We start from the raw sequence: 19,563 nt of genomic DNA, 5'->3' as shown, positions 1-19,563 counted from the left end.
CTTTACTAAGTGACTAAAATTATTCAAATTAATTACAAATTATATCTAAATGAAATTTTAGAAGAGACAGTCTGGACCTACAGAAAAAAAAACACATTAGCAGAGTGGTAGAGCTTCACTTATAATCAGAGAACAATAATTCTTTCACTCTTCTACACGTAAAATGATTCACTTAAAAAGAAATGCCTTCCATGCAGATGAATGGTGTGAAAAGGAGAACATTAAGCAATGATTTTTTTGGTGACAAGCAGAAGTTTCAAGCGAGAGGAATACATGTTCGCTTTAGAGAATAAACCACAAGAAATAAACAGGAAGTGGTGACTGAGGGCTGGTTTATGGCACCCTTAGTCCAAGAAAAAAATCTTACTCCATTAGCAGCACCATTAAATCCAGCAGTGTTACTCTTAGAAAAAGCTCATATTATGTTCTTATAAATTGTCACAATCTGACACTACAGGAATACAGTTTATAAGACAGCAATGAAATGTTTCCCTGTGGCTGCTCATCTCATTTATAATGCATCTGAAATACTTTTTTCTTTTTTTTTTTTTTTTAGATTTGTATCTATTCTTGGATATGAGGTTTTCATACAGAATTCACAAAACATCCTGCATCCCTGATGTTTTGCACAGTTTTGTTTCTACTGTTCCCCAACTATTACTGTCTGTGTGTACGATTTCTTTACGTAGATCCAAGCACCAACATGGTCAAAAGGTTAATATGTTGTAAGGAAGGAGGAAAGTGTTCCCAAAAGGTTATGAGCCTCCCTAAGGACTTCATAACAGCCATGATATCTATATGCCTTTTAGCTGGTAATACTTGGCAATAGACTTGCATGCTTAAATTATTAGATATGCAGTTTACATTCCCCTAGTTTCCTCTCAAAGCCTCACTGTTCTGAAACAATCTATTGCTCTGTGGTTGATAGAAGATCCAGATTTCACTGCTCAGCCTCTGAGTGTCTGGAAATGACCCTCTTTTCTTAAAGGTGAGAAATCATTCTGATTTCTGTACCTTAGAGCCTCTTCTGCAAGCTGGTGTTTCTGACTCCCTTTTGCATTTTTTGCCTCTTTACCACAAAATACAAAAACCTCTAAACATTTTTTCCCCCAAACTTACCTTGCAGTATTTTGGTAGCATGATATTAGCTTGCACTGGACTTTCTTCCCTGGAGCCTGGCATCAGAGTCCAAATGAGGTCATTAATCTAAAAAAGTGTAGTGGTCTCATCCTAGTCTTTGTTATGAAAGTCTGCGAATTCACATCGCAGAAACAACACCTTGCTCAGTCCAGTTCCAGTGTGCTCTGCAGACTGTTTGAGAGAAAGGCTGAGGGCTTCAATAGCGGCATTGCTAATGGTCAGGACTGTACAGCTTGAGCAGTGCTGTGTCAGTATCAGGAAGCTTTTACTGTGCCTGGGTTCCTGTCAGTGCTACTAATTCAATCACTTACATATGCAATAAATTCGCATTAAAAATTAACAAATACCTAGCCAGCAGCAGTGTCCTCTGTTATTTTGTTTGGGGTTTTTGTTTTTTTTTCTTTCTTTCTTTTTTTTCTAAAATGATTTGGTTTAATGGTTTCTGTATGTTTTCAGCATGTTCTGTACTTCAGCATTTGGTGAAATTTATCTTTAATTGCTAAATAGTTTCTCAATATTAATGAATCACATTATGTTATTTAGCTGTTGTTTCTAGTATCAGGTTCTCTTCTAATTGCGCCTGCGTCATCCTTTGAACCTAAGGGGTCTCTGCAGATGTCAGAGGGGTGTATAGCTCAGCAACTTGCAGGGATCTGTTCCATTCAACTCAAAATCTACCTGATTTTATTCTATTTTCCGTCTCTTAAGATTGACTACGTATAATTTTTAGTATGATCATTAGTAGTAATTGCTCTAAAGGCAGTGCAGTGTAAGAGAGAATAGGAGTCAGGACTCCTTCCTCTTTCTAAACAGGAATCCCTAGGTATCTTTCCTTATTAACTTTTTCAAGAGGTTGGTGATCTTCCCTGGAGAGCTGGTCTGTGATTCTACAAGCAGTAGCCTACAGCTCATGTAGTCTAATGACAAAGAACTGCATTCAAAACTGAGAACTACTGAAAGCAAAAGCTATGGCCCTTAACAGCAGGTTTTGTTGAAACTGTCTTTCCTAGCATAGCTTAAGGAATGAGGGTGGAAGGGAATGTACATACCCTCCTCTACGCATGGGGCAGATATCAGTTATGAAGTTGCAGTCTCTTTCTGTAGAGATAGAATGTTAAAGCAACTGGTGACCACAGTGGTATTTAGGACACCTTTGGCATATTCCTTCTCCTGTAGAAGTGCTCTAACAGCTGGGGCTGTGTGTCTCATAGGCATCTTAACTGGATGGCCCACTCTCATGGCTGTACTTAACACTAACAGACTAAGAACCACATGGCCAAGGGTGTGCTGCAGGTGATACAAGGTGTTAATCTTAAATTCCAGTGTTCACTACAGTGTTTCACCTGGGTTTAGATAGGAAGACCAAAGGATCTTAACTTTGGTTAAATATCTTAACTGTCTAGAAAAGGCCTCTTTCTGAGGCTTTTAACTCTTTCATCGGGTATCAGTCTGAGATGTTATCTTATGATATTATTCAAAATTTCAGATTGATATGTGTGCTAATTACTGTGTTAGGAGACCCTTCACGCTTCCAAGTGGTGTGGTCCATTTTTTCTAACAGTGCACCCACCTTATGGCCCTTTACTCAGAACTACTTAAACTGGTTCTGCTGCTTTGAATAAACTCTTCTGCTTCATACCTTTTCACAACTCTGCATCTTGAAAAGTCACTTTGAAAATACGTCTGCACAGTAGCTGGTTTTTTTGCATCCCATTGCTCAACACCAGTCTGTTCCTTGTCCTCTTGTATCATATTATGTGTTATTAGACTTAGAAAGCCACCCTGAAACCAAATCATCTTGTTTAGAAAAACTAGGTGCACTGCATTGTTATTTTTCTGTATTATATGTGAAAAAAGAAGAAACCAGAATAATCTTTTACTGTAAGCAACAGAGAAACAAGACTTTTTCTGACAAAAGTAAGCAATGTTGGCTTGTTCCTGAAGACCATATAATTTGTTAGTGTGCTCCAGTTCAGCAAACTGGTTTGTGGAAATCAAGATTGGGCTCACAGTGTTGTTCCATTTATCATATTTCTTGTATTACAGATTTCAAGTATACAACAGTTATGAAGTAATGTATTGAATTAATTGCATTACAAGTAATTAGCCAGACATAGCTGGGATTAGATTTGGATACTGTGGTATGAAAAATTTGTTCCAGTTTCATAGAACCAATGGATAAAATCACAGGGGGGTCCAGCGCTACCTGCTAAAAAACATGTTCAACCACCTCCACTCACAGCTCTGACCCCCTGCTCAGGTACCGAACCTCATTGAGATTGAGATTCCTCTCCTCCTCACTCCCTGTGGCTGGGGGTTCGACCACACCATCCTGCCCCCACTCCCATGGTGTGACTTTCATGCCCAGTGCTGTGTGCTGATGCTGGACAGGGCGCTCCTGACTGGCTTTTGCTTCAGAGATCCTTTGTTATTTTTAGTTTTTCTTATCCAGTTATGGTTCCTTTTTTATTGCAGTACTCATCTGCCTCTGTTCCTACATGAATCATTGTTCTACCCATGTCTTATCACCCATATCCCAGAAGGAAGAGTTCAATTTACTTGGTCAGGTTTCCATGTTTTGAAGAGAAACCTCTCATATTTGGGATTCCCTTATCTGTATACATCTTCCAGCTCTTACTAGTTCAGTTATGTGAAGGGCACTGAATCCTGTAGCATGCTGTTACACTGTAATTTCCTGTGTGAAATCTGGCAAAAAAAACCTGGATTCAAATCTAAAGGTTATTTTTAAGATTACTTTTTTAATCAGGATAAAAAGTCAGCTTAGCAATTAGAGAGAAAAGTGGTCTCCATAACTGCATGAACATGTCCTTCTATATGTTTTAATACATCTGGATAACACTCTGTGAGGATGGAAGTGCTTTTATTACTTTCTCACTGATGGAGAACAGAGGCACATAGACAATAAATGCCTTGTCCAAGTTCATATAGAAAATCTGTGGCAATGGCAAAGCAGGTACTTAACCAACCCCAGATCCTTCTGTAGTACTGCCATAACCATCGGAGGCTACTTCATTGCGGATGTGGATCCGGAAAGTTATTGGACAGAACTTGCATTTATATAAAAAAATACAATCAGGTGGAGGCTGGTCTAGTGTAAATGGCTTGTAAGCAGCAGGTAGGATCTTGCGCTGTTCCAGTGAAGGATTTAAGACCTTGCACATGCACACCTGGGAGAATTTCATCTTTGCTGGGGAAACGAGCATCACTTGCTGTAACTGTCCTACCAGTACTTTTCCCGCATACTGAACTTCAGGTAAGGAAGGCTCTTTGATCTCACACAGGGCTGATTATGCCAGGTCTCCGAACTTCTTTCTCCTCACATCTGAGCCAAGTGTTGCCTTTTTCAAACCTAGTCAGTAAACAGTTGCAAAAAAATTGCGTAGTAGATTGCTTTTCTCATCTAACCTATTGGAAGAAACGAGCTAATATTAATGGAGCCTGCCTTTTGTATAGACAGAGTAGATCATATTTAAAACCCTTCAAATTGTACAACAGGTATTTTAATCCTTCAACTATTTCTGCAGAAAGTATATAATACATACAAATTGAGTGTAAATGGGTACAAATCCCTAAAGTAGAATTTCACTTACTTCTATACTAGTTATTTCTCCGTGTTCACAGAATGAAGATATCCCTCTTAAGACTACTTTGAGACAGGGAGCAATGCCTTCCTACTGTGTAAGATTCTAAACAAAATCCTGATTGTGCTGAACTTAATGGTATCTTTGCTATTGCTTTTACTGCAACCAGGATTTCACTGGATGGAGAGTAGATGAAAATAGAGTAGCATCTTTTTAAATGAATCTTGCAGTACATGAGTACATGGTGCCATGATCCTCTGCCAATACTGTAATAAGTATTCACAAGAAGGTGACATAAGACAGAAGTCTGTAATGAATTTTCTGGTTTTAAATTATGCTTCTCATATTTCAGGAATTTCAGAAATTATTTTACTACCCATAAACACAAATTCTGATGTACTGCTCAAAACGAAAACTGGAGGGAAATAAATGCTAACCAGATACAGTAAATAACTCTTTCTTCTGGAATTTAGTGAGAACTTGTAAATATAAGTCAGAGAAGAATTTAATTAATGTCTGTAATATATTTCTGTCCTTTATGAAAATGTTTTAATTAGTTGAGGAGAAACAAATGACAAGTGTAGATAAACTGTGAAGCAGTGATTCTATTGCATTTCAAGATATGTCAGTTCTAAAGGATAAAAAAAATGAAAAAAGGATAGCCACATAATTATCTCAGACTAGTAAACTAGTATTCTGTAAAATATTAGCAGGTCTTTGATAGGTATGTATTTAATTGTCAGTTCATAGTCCAGCCATCATCTCAGTGGTTTCAAAATAAAACATAAACCAGAATGTGTTACAGAAGTGTCCTAGTGAAAAAAACTAACAGTGCTAAGTTTCCACTTGTAGAGGAGTGTAAATGTGTCTCTTTTGCACTCCTTTCCAACCCACTGTCCAGAAGATTATGCAGTGAAATGCTAGGTAGGATTTTAATTTTTAGAACTGATGATTTAGCAAGAAAGACTAGAAATCAAAGAATGCCTGTCAGCAGTGATATATCAAAAGCACCATGCAGGCACTGAACTTGTCATACTTGAAAATAAATGTTGATTGTTTATTGTGTATTAGTGTAAGCCAAGCGTTCTATTTCCTTATGAACAGAGCTGTACCAAAACCAGTAAAAATCTTACTATTCCTGTGTTTTCTGTTTGCAGTTCTTCAGCCAGTTGCATTTGTCCAGTGGGCACATGCTGTACATAGGTACATTTTAGCCATTTGACAAACTTTGTCTTGATATAGGTAGTCTTTCTAGTCTGTTATCATATCTGGTTAGCCATTTCAGTAACATGATCCTTCTGCTCCCTAATTCTGCAAATTACACTTGTACAGGATGGAACTTGAGCAAGTTTGTGTGCAAGGAGGAATAATAAATACTCTTCTTTGTAAATTCACATAAATTTACTTTGCTTGGTGCTTAGCAAATACACAAAATATATATGCAACAACCTGAATGTAGTTTTTTTCTGTGATGCTTGAGTCCGAGTTAATTACTTGGAATTTTATTTGAAATTTTATTTCTGATAATTCCCAGTGACTACATGAGAAAAAGGCAGTGACATTTTGTTACTCTTTGACACCTATCAAACACTATGGAAATAAGAGTTCATTTGTTAGGTACTGGCAGGAAAAAGTACTTAACTCATCAAATGACCATCCTACTTCCTTGTTCAGTACATTTAGCAATACGTTTTTGCATATCTTTGAGTAGCTATTATCCAGTGATCTCACCTATTTGGAATCCCTTTGCTGGCATGACTCCTGAAATTCTGAAATTTCAATGATCAGAACAATGCTCAGTAAACTGCAGCACAACAATTGCTAGCAACCAAGGGCTGCAAGGCAGTAATGATATTAAGTTGTGATGGAGTGTTCTTGGACATCTGTCTGCCTGATACATTAAGGGATGCAAATCATAGACATTGTGATCTGAGATGGGACAGGAACCCCAGCAATCAGATAGTGAAGTAGTTTTATGAGCCTGAATTAAACTAGAAATAATTTTCTGATTCAGCCTACTAGCAGGGACATAGGATTGACTATAAAATGTGGGTTTATGGTCCCTTCAAAGAGAACGGTCCAAAGTGAGTTCAGTAGTTTTTCCTAATTAGGACTACAAACAGAGCACTGAGTTCTCCTATTTAAGAGCATATGCTCTAAATAATGACCATTGCATTTATTTTTGAAGCTCAGGAGAGGAAAGCGAGCTGGTGGTACTGTGGAGAAAGAGCTATACCCTGGCTTCGCTGAGGTCAAGGAAAAAATATCCTTAGTGGTTCTGATCAGTTCTGCTTTAGAACCTCATGCACATACACTTTGTCCGTTAAAATAAACGTAAGCTTACTGTTACACAGTGTCAACATAGCTGGTGATTTCAAAAACTCTGTGGCTGCTTGCAGGAATATGAATACAAAATGGAGAAAAGCTTCAACATTTCTAGTGTGAACTGTTGAGTTTAGCTGTATGTGGGAAATAAATTTCCTCTGATTATTAAGGTTTTATATGCAGCAAAACTATCAGTTCAGCTGAGTGGGAGACTCGATAAGGAAGCTGGCAGAGAGTATTCAAACTGTAAAGCTCAGCTTTAAGAGTAGTCAAAATTACATTTTGGACTAGGCAATGGGAGGAGAAGTAGGACTAATTTGTCATTCCTTGTACGGCATCTTAGTGGGAGGGAACTGAAGCTGTGAAGACAATCAACCCCCCCCACAGCCATAATAGGAAGGCTTTTGACTTCTTGAAGTTGAGGATTTTGATCTTACTGAACAAGAGTCAGGGTTTGTTTCTGCTGGAGTCAGAGAAATTTCAGAAGACGATGAAGGTGGTGTTCCTAAGTTATCGAGGTTCAGTCTTCTGCTGTCGCAGTCAGCATGTCATACAAAGTCTTTCATAAATTGATTGTGTTTCATCTTTAAAGTAATTGGGTTTTTTGCCTCCATTGTTCCAGTTGGAAGGCTACTGGAAGTTTTGATTGCTTCTAATGATCAGAAACCTTCTTCTGATTTCCAACCTAAATTTATTCACAGCCGATTAATATCCATTTGTTCCTGTGCCAGTTTTGTCCTTAGCTAATTTAGGTTTTTCCATATCTGCTGTTTATCTCCCTGATGCATTTACATGTTTTGATTATGTCCCTGCTGAGACGTCATTTTGCTCAACGAATGAAGCCAAAATCTTTTGGTGTCTTCTTGTAAGATAGACTTTCCCTTCCTTCTCCGGACCTGTTTCCATGCCTCCTCTTCACCAGATCTGTACAAGATTCTCAACTGAAAATCTGCCAGTGGCATTGTAAACTGGCGTTGATATTTTCCTGACTATTCTGGAAAAAAACTCTTCTAAAACTAGTACTGCATCATATTGATAGTCATCTTGTACGGGCAAGGATTTCTTAGTAATTTCTAAGTTATAGTTTACAGCTTAGGGTGGGCATTTTTTGTTATTGATGTTCAACGTCATATTGTACTGTTACATTTAATTGTATTTGTATTGTTGAAGTTCACACAGTTCCTTCTGTATAGTGACATGAAACTCATCAGTACTGATGGTGTTTCCCAGCATTGAGTAATCAACAAATGTGGTCAGCATCTTCCTGTTTCTAGTACATTTCTGAATGAGACATCAGACATCAGTTCCAACAGTCACCCACAAAGACCCTCCCTACTAAACTTTCCTCAGTCTGACAGTCCTTCCTTTAATGATCTATTTTTCCTTTCCCTGTGAATTACTTTCCTGTCCTCTTTACAGATTCTCTACTATTCCTTACTTGCTCCAGTTTCACTAGTAATTTCTTTTTTCTTTTGTGGTGCTGTAACAAATGCTTACCAAAGATGATATAGATCAAGTCAGTTACATCTCTCTTGCCTAAAAACCCAGTTATGATAACAGAAATTGCTATGAAGTTAGCCTGACAGTATCTTCTCGTGATAAATTAAAATAGCATTTTTTCCATTTTTCTGTCTATGTTTGTTTAATTTTCCGTAAAGTCTGTCCCCTAAAACCTTTCAGATTATGGATAGCTGTGTGGGTATCCGAGCTGTTAGTTGTCCTACCATTTTTCTCATCTTATCTTAAGTTTTGACATATTTTCTGTTGTCCTTTCTGGATTCATAACTAGACTGCTTAAATATTTGCTACCAAGTCTTCACCATCATATACTAGTTCCATCATCAGTTTGGGGAAGAGATTAAATAGCGTACCTCTGCATGAGCTTTGTTTCACCCTTTTGTAGCAATTGCAGGATTCATACTCTCCTAACCATTTTGGGTTTGCACCATAAATTAGGTTCCCTGTCCTTCTTAATCATGTAACTGAAAAACTTTCAACAGTTGTTTTAATATGCTTTCAAGATCTAAATAAGCTTTACTTAAGGCATTTTGCAGTTTTTCTTTCTGCCTTTGAGGAGTATATTCTCCCATTTCTTGTGTGCTCTTGGCTTTGTCTTAACATTTAAACAATTTAAAATGTTAGTTCTGAAGCTTTTCACAATTTTCCCCCACTTTCTTGGGATCAAGGTTCCTAATGTGACCAACATCTTTGGTTTTCTGTCTTTCCTGAAAAGTGCATAATCTTTTATTGTGAGTGCTCCAGGGATAAGTGTTCTTTCATGGTTTCTGTCTATTATCCAGCTGTTTTCTAATAATTCAGATTCTTTTGTTCTGTTCTTCAGGCAAGCCTGCGCATCCCTTACGGTTTTATATACCTTGCCATATTGTGTACATTACTCAGATTAAGTACAGTGGTAATACTAACAATGTTTTCTACTGTTCAGAACAATAAGAGCACTTCCTTCCTTCCTAGTTTCTGGCTTTTTGCCTTATTTCTCTCTGTTATGGATCATTATGTGTCCATCTCTGTATGTATCATTATTTTCCTCCTTTCTTTTATCTAACATTCTTCCTTGTATTTCTTTTTCAAAACCTTCTTAAAATTGTCCTGGTTCTTAGAAGGAGTGTTAGATGATGAATAGCAAAAGATGAAAGACCTTGTCTGCATCTGAAGTCTGTAACTGGAAAATTATCTTCCTTGCAAAACTTCAGTGAATGACAGCAGAAATAACTTGTCACTTTGAGACACATGTCAAGCTACACTTGTTATTCTTTCACTAATCACTTCTATGACATTTCTGTCATAACTTCTATGACAGCAGTGTCCAAGGCCTTAGTGAAGACTAAGACCATCCTTCTATTTTATTGAACAAATATTAATTTGTTCTTCTGTGTAAAATACATTGACTGCAATACTGTGTAAAATATACAGATACTGACTTGTTTTCAGATCTTCCTGTTAGGGGATACTCCTTTGGATTTTAAAAAGCTCTGACACATTACTATTGCATAAAAGTGTGATGTTTTCTCCCAGTTTTACATAACACTCAAAATACTCAAAAGAGCTTCTATTTATTATAGTCTTTGCTTATTCCTACATTAGGAAAACAGGTATTAATGTGAAAAAGGCTTGGAAGACAATTATTCTCTCCTTTCCATTGATAAAATTTCCACTTATATTTATTCATGTAAAGATAGATACCACTGGCTCCAATGTTGGCAAGGCAAATTTTAAAGTTTGTTTCTTCAGCTTTTTAAAATTAGTCTGTAAATCCAAATGATTGGTCTAAGGTGGGGGGTGGGGTGGGGAAAGAACAAATAAAAAGAAAAATTTGACTGGTCCTAAAATAAATGCATGTGAAAATCATTCTGAAGTTGTCATTCCTAAATATCAGCAGATAAGAGTGTTTTAATTTATTTTATGTATCTCATTAAGACTTTGTTTTCTGTTACGTAATCAAGAAAGATTGTCTGAATTCATTGCACAGTACATTCCTTATCACATATGCTTTTGTTATTATACTGACAGATTCTAAATGCATAGCTGTTATTTTGTATGTTAATTGAAAAATGCTGTCTAAAGATGTTTGTATTCATCTAACTTGTATTACATACAACATCTGTGTTAGGACAAGAGGTGTTTTAAGGAATCTATGTGAAATTAACAGTGGCAAGTTACCAGAAGATAGCAGACTGCTCTAAGACAAGTGAACATGAGGCAGCAGAGTGTTCCTGTATTTTACAGAGAAAGTCACAAAGACTGTAGTGTGGTCATTTTTCTCTAGAGATTGCCAAAATAGATAATCATGTGAGGAAAAAAGAGTTCATGAACAGTAATCTGCCCTATAAACATGTTGTAGCGGCTGCAGGCAAAAAGTCAGGTTGCTCTTTTAAAGCCAGCTACTTTCCTTTCTTAGTGGTCCCCTACTGTCTCCTAATTTAGAGTTAGTTTGTGAGTAGTAAGCTCTGCTGGTAGTGAAGTCCTCGGCCATCAGTTTGCTGCTTTCTACTTGTGGGAGTGAACTTCACTGTGGAACATTTCTGTCTTGTGACCAAGCGCTGCTGAGAGGCGACCCAGACCTCATTGCACACAATGTGCGGTCATGACATGGGTAAGCTTGGCTGCCCTAGTGTGGGCAGCATAAATGAAACTGCAGTGCAAATGTGGTAGGAGGCAAAACATTTTCAAGAAAACCTTTGAACCCAGATGAAGAGAAAATGAACAAACGGGACAGAGTGAGAGAAGAAACCCTGGCAAATCTTTCTGAGTGTCTTGGTAGGCCATGGAGAAGTGGAGGAAGGAAACTTGGGGCTTACACCTATTATTTCAACCTGACAGAAGTTTAATCAAAAATGTTTGGGAGGAACTGCAGTAATGCTGAGACTTGTGACTAATAGTGCAAACTTTGGAAAAATCACATTCAGGGGCTAATTGAAATTTTGGGTTGTGTTTTCTATTCATGGGGATAGATAACCTGATGAGACGTGGGGTTTTTTTTCCATTCAGTATAATAAGATTCAATTACTTTATATTTTAGAATTTACTTTATTTATATGCAAATAAACCATTGGAAGTGAAACTCATGTACCAGTGACTCAGAATTTCAAAAGCCTGAAAAGAAAGCAATGAAATATCATACTTTTCAGAATAATTGTAACTGGGTACAAGAATTTGCTGAATATGGTCTTTATGATCCTTAGGCATTTTGTTAGTAATGTTACTGGGCAATGATGAAAATGCATTACTACAGAAAGTCACCTCCTAGTTTACATGTCATGATTTCGAAGACAACTACTTCTCTCAGTTTTGCAGTATCAGCTATTTCTGAAATAGACTCTGCAAACTTACATTCTGTGTTACAAACAAGTAGTAGATACTTCTTGTGCTGGGTATGTAAGAAGAAAAAGCTAGTCAGAATTATTCTAAGCACTATGCCAATGTTTTTACCATTTTAATTTCTAACTATTGAAAATAGTTAGCAAATTAAACTTGATAGGTGGTTTTAAACAGACCTGGTTTAGACATTAACACACACTTTTTATTTTTAAGTTTCTGGAGAATCAGCTTGCTTAGAAAAAATATTATTATAAATTAGGAGTTATGTTCTACAGATTAATGTTTATGACACTGCATTTCCTAAAGGAAACTCTAAATTTCTGTATGTGGTTACTTTCTTTCCCATCCTTTCATGCACCTTGTCCTACTTGGAAATTTCATCCTGATCTAGCTTGTGGCCTCCTCCTTTGCATAGAGTTTCACCTACATTCTTCCGTTCTGAGACTGCCAGCCTGCATTTTTCTCTCTCTGATATGTTAACAGTGTATCTCGTGAAACAAATTAGTTTTCAAACATCTGTGAGCCTAAACTTTTAGACAAGTAAAAGGTAAATAATCAAAATAGATTCTCTCTGTAGGTTTTAATGCAGCTGAGTATTTTGCTATTGATAACCAATCCTTGGTTTTAGTAGTTGTGCAGGTACATTTTAAGATATTTGAAAACACGATTTAAAAAAAATAAAGTAACTGCTACTTAAGTTTAGCATACATGCTAGGTAATCAAAGTAGACAACGTAGGTGAGGCAAAATGGATGTGTGGAAAGGTGACTGGGCTTGGTGAAACTATATGATGAATATAGAGGTAGAATCCAAGTTTCTGGATGTGAGTTTAAAGAACTAGCAACTGCATCATGCCATCATAAATTGTGACAATGGTTGTAGATTTTTTTAAAAAATACAGCATGATTTCTTGAGTAAACAGTGCCTCTTTTATGAAAGCTGTATACTGGGTTTAGACCAACATATTTATATAAATAAGTGACAGTGCTAGGGACTGTTGTTTTTCTATGTTTTGAATGAATTTAATTCCAGAATAGAGGGATGGATCCTTATTTAGTTAGTAAGAGTTCCTCTTAATTTGCATCCAGGAAAAAATACACGGTGTGCCAAGAGTTTATAAGCCTTTGCAAGATTTTCTGCTATGTTCTTGTTAAACTGCCTAACAGCTTCAAGGAATGCTTCCCTATACCAGCATTACACATACTTAGAATTTGTAGTTTCAGTATGCATCTTAGCCAAAAGCAGTATATCACCTACTTTCTTTGAATGAACTTCTTTCAATGAAAGTGAGCTCATTATTTTTAGCTTGTTTCATTTATAAGCCTGTTCATAATCTGCTGTTCAAAACTTGAAAAGCTGCTAGTGAATAACTGGAAAATATCAAGACAAAATGGAAAACATACCATCATAAACACTGCCCTTGCATTGTGAGTACTTCTAGAAAATGCTAGTAATAATGAAAAATTACCAGTTTATCATAATAGAATTTCAGCTAGGCTAGGAGACATCACTAGGGGTCAGTTAGCATTCCAGCTATGTGCTCAGATTTTTAGAATTTTGTAGCATTATTATGTTGATCTTAAAAGCTGAGCAAAGATTCAATTTAGCAGTGAATCCAGTTCTATGTTGTGTGTATTCTTTGTGGGCCGTTTTATTCACGTACAAAACGCACGGCAGAGATTACTTTTTTTTTGTTACCAATTGATCAATAGCTTGGGTTTTATGTATTTTAGGTGGCAGTGTAACCAACACTATTACAATGTTTTTAATAGGTTACCAAAGAAGCAAAGAAGCTGCATCTGGAGCTAATCTCGAGGCAGTTCTGCTTCACTTCTCCCAGTAAGTTAGCTTTGTCTTAAGTGTTGGGAAATCAGTGCAAAAATGTTTTTTATAACTTCTAAAATATTTAGCAACTCTTCTCAGGCCCAGTAAAACATGTGAAGCCCTTGAGGTTTCATCTTGCAAGAATTTTCATGTGTACATAGTTATTTTTCTGTAGACCCACTACAATCATATAGGTATGTGTTTGATGACTGAAATCTTAGTGAAATGTGAATAATTAATATGAATCCTTTCATGTAAATATGAAATGCCAATGGTAGAATGTTAAATATCTTTAATAGTACAGAAGACAACACAACAATTAAGGGCATGAAGCTGATTGCCTATGCAATTAAAAGTTTAAGAGACTATCTATCTGATCTGGAACTTGGCCAAGGCATCGTGACTAATAAGCCTGTTCTTGCGAGAAAGTGCCAGAGGAACTCTGATAGCCATGTGTGGTCAAGATTTGTGCTTTGTCTAAATTAAGCCATCCTGAAACATAATACTGCCATACATAAAATCCCATGCCAACATTTGGCAAAGCACTTCTTATGTTCAAGCGTTTGTGCTGGAGAAAGCTGACTCTATACAGCATCAAGGCAGTTTTGAAAGTATTTATTTTGAATTTCCTAGGAAGCCAAATGCTGCTGAAAAGCCCACCCTATGATTGTAATTTACCCTCCAGCCATTTATAGAACTCTCATAAAAGTCAGTGGGAGGGACTGGTACCAGGTAGATATACTGTAAAAACTTTGAAGTATCTTATTGTTGGTTGTTAAAATTATAGACATCTTAGAACAGTGACTGTGGGATGAACTCAGCTTGTGTTCTGCTTCCATCTGGTCTGCTACTGTTTCCTTGAAGATGGAAAACAGCTCACATTGGATTGCACGCATTGTCCTAGGAGAGAAATACTGTACGGTTTTAGCATTTAGACTCAGTTCTTTTGCCATATCTGTGTAATCCCGCTCTTGTATACATCGGTTATTATCCTGTCGGAGCCTAAGTTTACTGAATTAAACAGGACTACTTACATAACTAAAGCTGTGTGTTGGCAAATAGGCTGTGCATCTCATCTGAAGTTCTTTCTCATGCAAAAAGCTCACCTTAAAGGCTCAGGCTTCAGGAGGTAGCTGCATGCCTTAGAACCTGTGTCAGTCCCTGTTATGTTTTAGACAGTTACTGAGTAAACCAGCTTGGTAAGTAGGGCTATGAAATGCTTATGCTTATTATGATAGTGAAATAGCTTTGAAAGAGCTCCTGTAGCACTGCACTTTGCTGCATCCTATTTCTCTGTGTGTTGCTCACTCTGTGGAAGGCCACTTCACCTTTCTCCTAGTAATTTATGTGAAAGCATGCAATGCAGAAGTAACATCTAGCCCTGTAGAGTGTATCTGGAAATATAAGGATGGTGGTTTCAGCCAGTAGCACACATCCTTTTTAGAGATATATATATATATTTTAACTGTCTTTGGAATTTTAACTTAGGACCTTTCTAGTATTTCTGTGTTGTGAGGATGCATTTATAAAATAGTAAGAGGGAAATCTAAACCTAGGTCTTTGGAATAAACTGGTTTTCTGGGATTCAGAAAAAAAAAAAATCCCATCTGTACTATAACCTAAAAATTAAGAAGAGACACACATATTACGGACTGATGTAAAGTACTTCAGGCTCCGGACTTCAGCGGTGCTTAAATGCAAAGTGTATTTCATCTACACTTGCAGAATTTATTTAGCTTAGTCAGAAATTCTCCACTGAAGCTGATAATGCTTGATGCCTATTCAAGATAGGTAAATTTCCAATCTCTGTAATTATGCTTATTACTTTGTTACAGTTGTTAATGTTCTCACCTTTCAGAAGTCTTCCAAGAATTAGCTGAGTTACAGCAGGTTATTAGTAAAACATTGGCTCTGTAAACATCTTTTAAATTGGACTAAGCAATTATTTCTGCAGTTTACTTTTACATCTGAGAACAAAACACTAGGAAAAAGAAAAATGATGACTGGCATTCTAAATCAGATCCTGCGTTTGACTGCTGTAGCTTCAGAAGAGCTTTTGCTTTAAGAAGTGTAGGATCAGGCATTATATATTGGCACATCATTTTGCATTTGGAATCTGTAAAGTTAGATGCTGAAGTACCCAGGTAGGGTCTAGCTAAACACTCCAGTTTCACTTGAAGTGGAAGCACTCTGTGAGTGCTCAGTGTCTTTTAAAAGATGATTGGTTTTGTTTAGGGGTCCAGGTACTGACTTAGGTGCCTGACTTAATGCACCCAAGTTTGGATGGTTTTGTGTTCACCTTATTTTATATTGGCAGGTAATTGCCAATAGTTTTCCCTAAGTTCATAGGAATCTTATCAGAAGTCTTGGAGATAGTAAGAAAGGACCTGTAATGCTTAGATATGCCTACCTTTTTTTCTTTTTTTTTTTTTTTAGCATGTTGGTCTTTATGGTACTTGTAGGGTAACTTTGATTGTTTCTGTTCTGACATAGTTTAATAACCATTACAGTAGACCATTTCATTGCAAAGAAATTAGCTCTTTATTGTCTTTGTCTGACTCATATAAAGGCTTTAATTAAGGGTATAGTAAACATGAAAAATCTCTCCTAATGCTTTAGGCTTTTTTAGGCATTATCTGAAGAACATTAATGCTTCCTGTTAGGACAGAAATATATAAAAAAGTTTGGCTGATGCACTCAGGTGGGTTTTTATTTTTAGCAATGACAAGCATACTCAATATCAGCAAACTTTTAAAGATAACTTGGTTAAAATTGGGCTAGAAAAATAAAAATAATTTGAAAGAAAAATCAGATTACATCAGTCACAACATATTTATGTTTTGACCTGTTTTTCCTATTGCAATTTTGATTTCAACTTTTTAATGATTCAGAAAATTTATAGAGCTGCCAGACACCTCAATATTCCATTACATTTCCTTTTAAAAAGTGCTGTATGTTTGTTGAAACCTTGCAATATATACCTCATAGCAAAGAACTTCTGCTATCATAAGGGTATAAATACCTGTTTGACAATGTCCAATTGAGTATCATTAGTTACAGGATTGTTTTCGTGTCACCACAAAACAATGCATACTTTACACTTATTATCAAAAATAGTAATACGTATACTTCTACATTTCTTGCTAAAACCTGTTTGCTCTCCTATCACAAGCAATATTATGACACATTATTTATCACTGTTGAGATCAGATAACAAAAACATAAAAGAGTAACTGGTACCGTTCAGTTCTGGAAAACGGAGTGCTGAATCAGAATCCTCACTTAACTCACAGATCCTGTACATAACCCTGTGTTTGACATTGACTGAAGTTTAACATCCCCAACGACCATTCAGCAGATTTTTAAGTGCTGTGCAGAATCACACCAAACAAATGTGGTCAGCTTACACTTAGTAAAACTGTACTTTCTCTGTAAACAGACTTAGTACTAACAACACTACGTGCCAGGCTGGTGCCGCTGTACGTGATAAAAGCATTTGATCATTCCTGGCAATGAACAAAAAGCCTAATTGGGTCCAAAAACAAAGAAATGAATTTGGGAGATCAGTGTAAAGCTTTACTCCACTTTGGCATTTCCCCCTCCTTCAAAACAGATTTGGCTTTCCAAGGAAGAGCCATGTGAAGGAGAGCGGGAGTCAAGGTTAAAGTCATCACGTCCAAGGCACTAGTATGTTTTTATCAGGGAGAGGCATTTTCTGCTATGGCGATGTGGATCAATAGGATCATGAAACAAGATTGCTGCCTAAAATGTTGAAGTCACTTAGGCATGTGTTTGAATTCATTCTACAAAGTCATTCTGGGGCTTAGCAAAATCAATCCTTATCCCATGTTGGGAGGGAAGAATAGAAATCCATCACCTTTAAACAGAACACACTATGCAAATCGACAGCTTTAGTGTGGCATGAAATCTTTGCAGATTTTGCAAAGCAAGGGCTCTGTTTTTCCCCTTATTGTTTGCCCTTCACTTGACATACAGGAAGAGATGCATCAAGAGGGTGGCAGGAGACATGTGTCACTTAAAGCATGCCATAACAATGTTTGCCCTGGAATGCTCCCTTGAATCTGTTTGAATGAGCAGGCATAACAAATGAATAAATACACACAAAACTTCACCTAGTTACAAAGTTGATAGAAGCCCTTTTCCATTCTCCCCCCGCGAGCATAGGTAGCCCCAGGCATGCTGTTCCCTCCAGCCCCGAGCTGGAGTGCCACTATCCTATTGCACCAGTTCACTTGTTGCACGGTGCCAAGGTGGCATCTCCCCTCCGCTCAACCCACAGAAACTTCACAGAATCACGTTTTGGCGGAGCCGCTCGGAGGGCTTTGCCTCTCCAGCCTGCTTGCAGCGTCTTACCTGCATGTGTCCCTGGTACATTCTGCTTTGTCTGGTTGAGGTGCCCCTCAGGCCGACAGATTGGGTGGACGCTGGGGTGGGGGCACTTCTCCTCTGCACTTGACTAAAAGAAAGAGGAGGGGGGAAAAAAAAAAAAAAAAAAGCCTAACCCTGAAAGAGCTATTTTTTGCAAAAGCTTCAGTTTGTCCTGGGAGCTCCTTTACTGCTTCCAGCAACCCAGTGATCTGGGTTGCTTCCTTCCCTCCCTCTCTTTCCCGTTCTGCCTCTCTCTGCCTCTCTCCCCGTGTTAATGCGGTGCTGCCAACTGCAAAGGAGCTGTTCCTCGCGGGGTGCTGGGGGGAGGCGGGCCGGGCCCGGGCGGCGGCGGCTGCGGGGCCGCCGGGCGGGGAGCGCGGCGGGGCGGAGCGGGGCCGCCCGCTGCCGGGCCTCGCTGCACCTCGCCTCGTCCCGCTGCCAGCCGCCCCGGCCTGCCCGCCTGGCGGCCCTGGCCCCGGCGGCCCTCCCCCGCCTCCCGGAGGCAGCCCCAGCCTCCCTCCCCCCTTCCCTCCTCCCTCTTTCCTTCTCTCCTCCCTCCCTCTTTCGCTTCCTCCCTCCCTCCATCCGCAGAGGGAGCGTGCAACATCCAGGGAACGCGCGGAGCCCCGCGGAGCGCCGCGGCCAGCGGGCGGAGCCCTGCCGGGGTCCCGGGGGAACTGCGCTCCCTCGGCCCCACCGCCCCGGCAGGCGCTGGCGGTTTCCACTGCAGCGATTAAAAATAAAAAATAAATTAAAAAATTAGTAAGCATAAAAAAACAAAAAAAAATTGGAGCGTCCCGGAGCCAGAACACGGCAAAACCTGGATCTGGCACACGGAGCTTCCCGGATGGCCGCGAGTTTTGCTTCTTGGCGGGGAAGGAGGGGGGCGCGCAGGGAACGGGCGGGAGCAGCCGGGGGGCCGTTACCCCGTTATCTCCAACCCCGCGGCCGGCTGCGCCCCGCTCGCAGCCCTTCCCCACCCTGCTGCAGCTGGAAGCGCGCTGCCGCCTGCGGCACAGAAAAAGTTTGGCACTGCAGAACGAGAGGGATGTAGGCTGCAGTCGTAATTAAACTGCATTTTAGTAGCGTGCTCAGGCCAGGCCCTACCTTGCGCTCTGCCGATGAAGAGCAAACGTGATCTGTTGTCCACAGAAAATACCAGGAGACTTGCTATGGCTTGGTAGCACTGCTTGGTAATGTTTTTCAGCACTTATCAAAGATATCATCTTATAGAAAAAAATCTGGCAATAGCCTGTACATGCAAAATTCTGACCTCATAAACTGGCACAACAGGCCTGACTAAAATCTGCAAGCAACACCTGCATCATCTTGGATCCAGCTTTTTTCTCCTCTCCCCCACCTCAAACCTTAAACTTTTAATTTGCTAAAAAGAGCAGCTGTTTCAATTTAATTGCAAATTTTTGTCCCACCCAGTGTATCTATATTCA

General features: G+C 38.7%; 1 protein-coding gene across 1 annotated transcript in view; it reads right to left on the bottom strand.

Annotated features, from left to right (window-relative positions):
- PEX5L (peroxisomal biogenesis factor 5 like) overlaps positions 1-18,203 on the bottom strand; it is a 116,875-nt gene extending 98,672 nt beyond the window's left edge. Inside the window, exon 1 of the mRNA XM_013295565.3 lies at positions 18,101-18,203. Coding sequence (XP_013151019.2) covers positions 18,101-18,121 — 21 coding nt within the window. The 5' untranslated portion in view covers positions 18,122-18,203. The remainder of the gene's footprint in view (positions 1-18,100) is intronic.
- Positions 18,204-19,563: the final 1,360 nt, after the last annotated feature.

Source organism: Falco peregrinus, chromosome 12 (genome assembly GCF_023634155.1).
Source record: "Falco peregrinus isolate bFalPer1 chromosome 12, bFalPer1.pri, whole genome shotgun sequence".
Taxonomy (NCBI): domain Eukaryota; kingdom Metazoa; phylum Chordata; class Aves; order Falconiformes; family Falconidae; genus Falco; species Falco peregrinus.
This window is presented reverse-complemented; position numbering and strand designations above follow the sequence as displayed.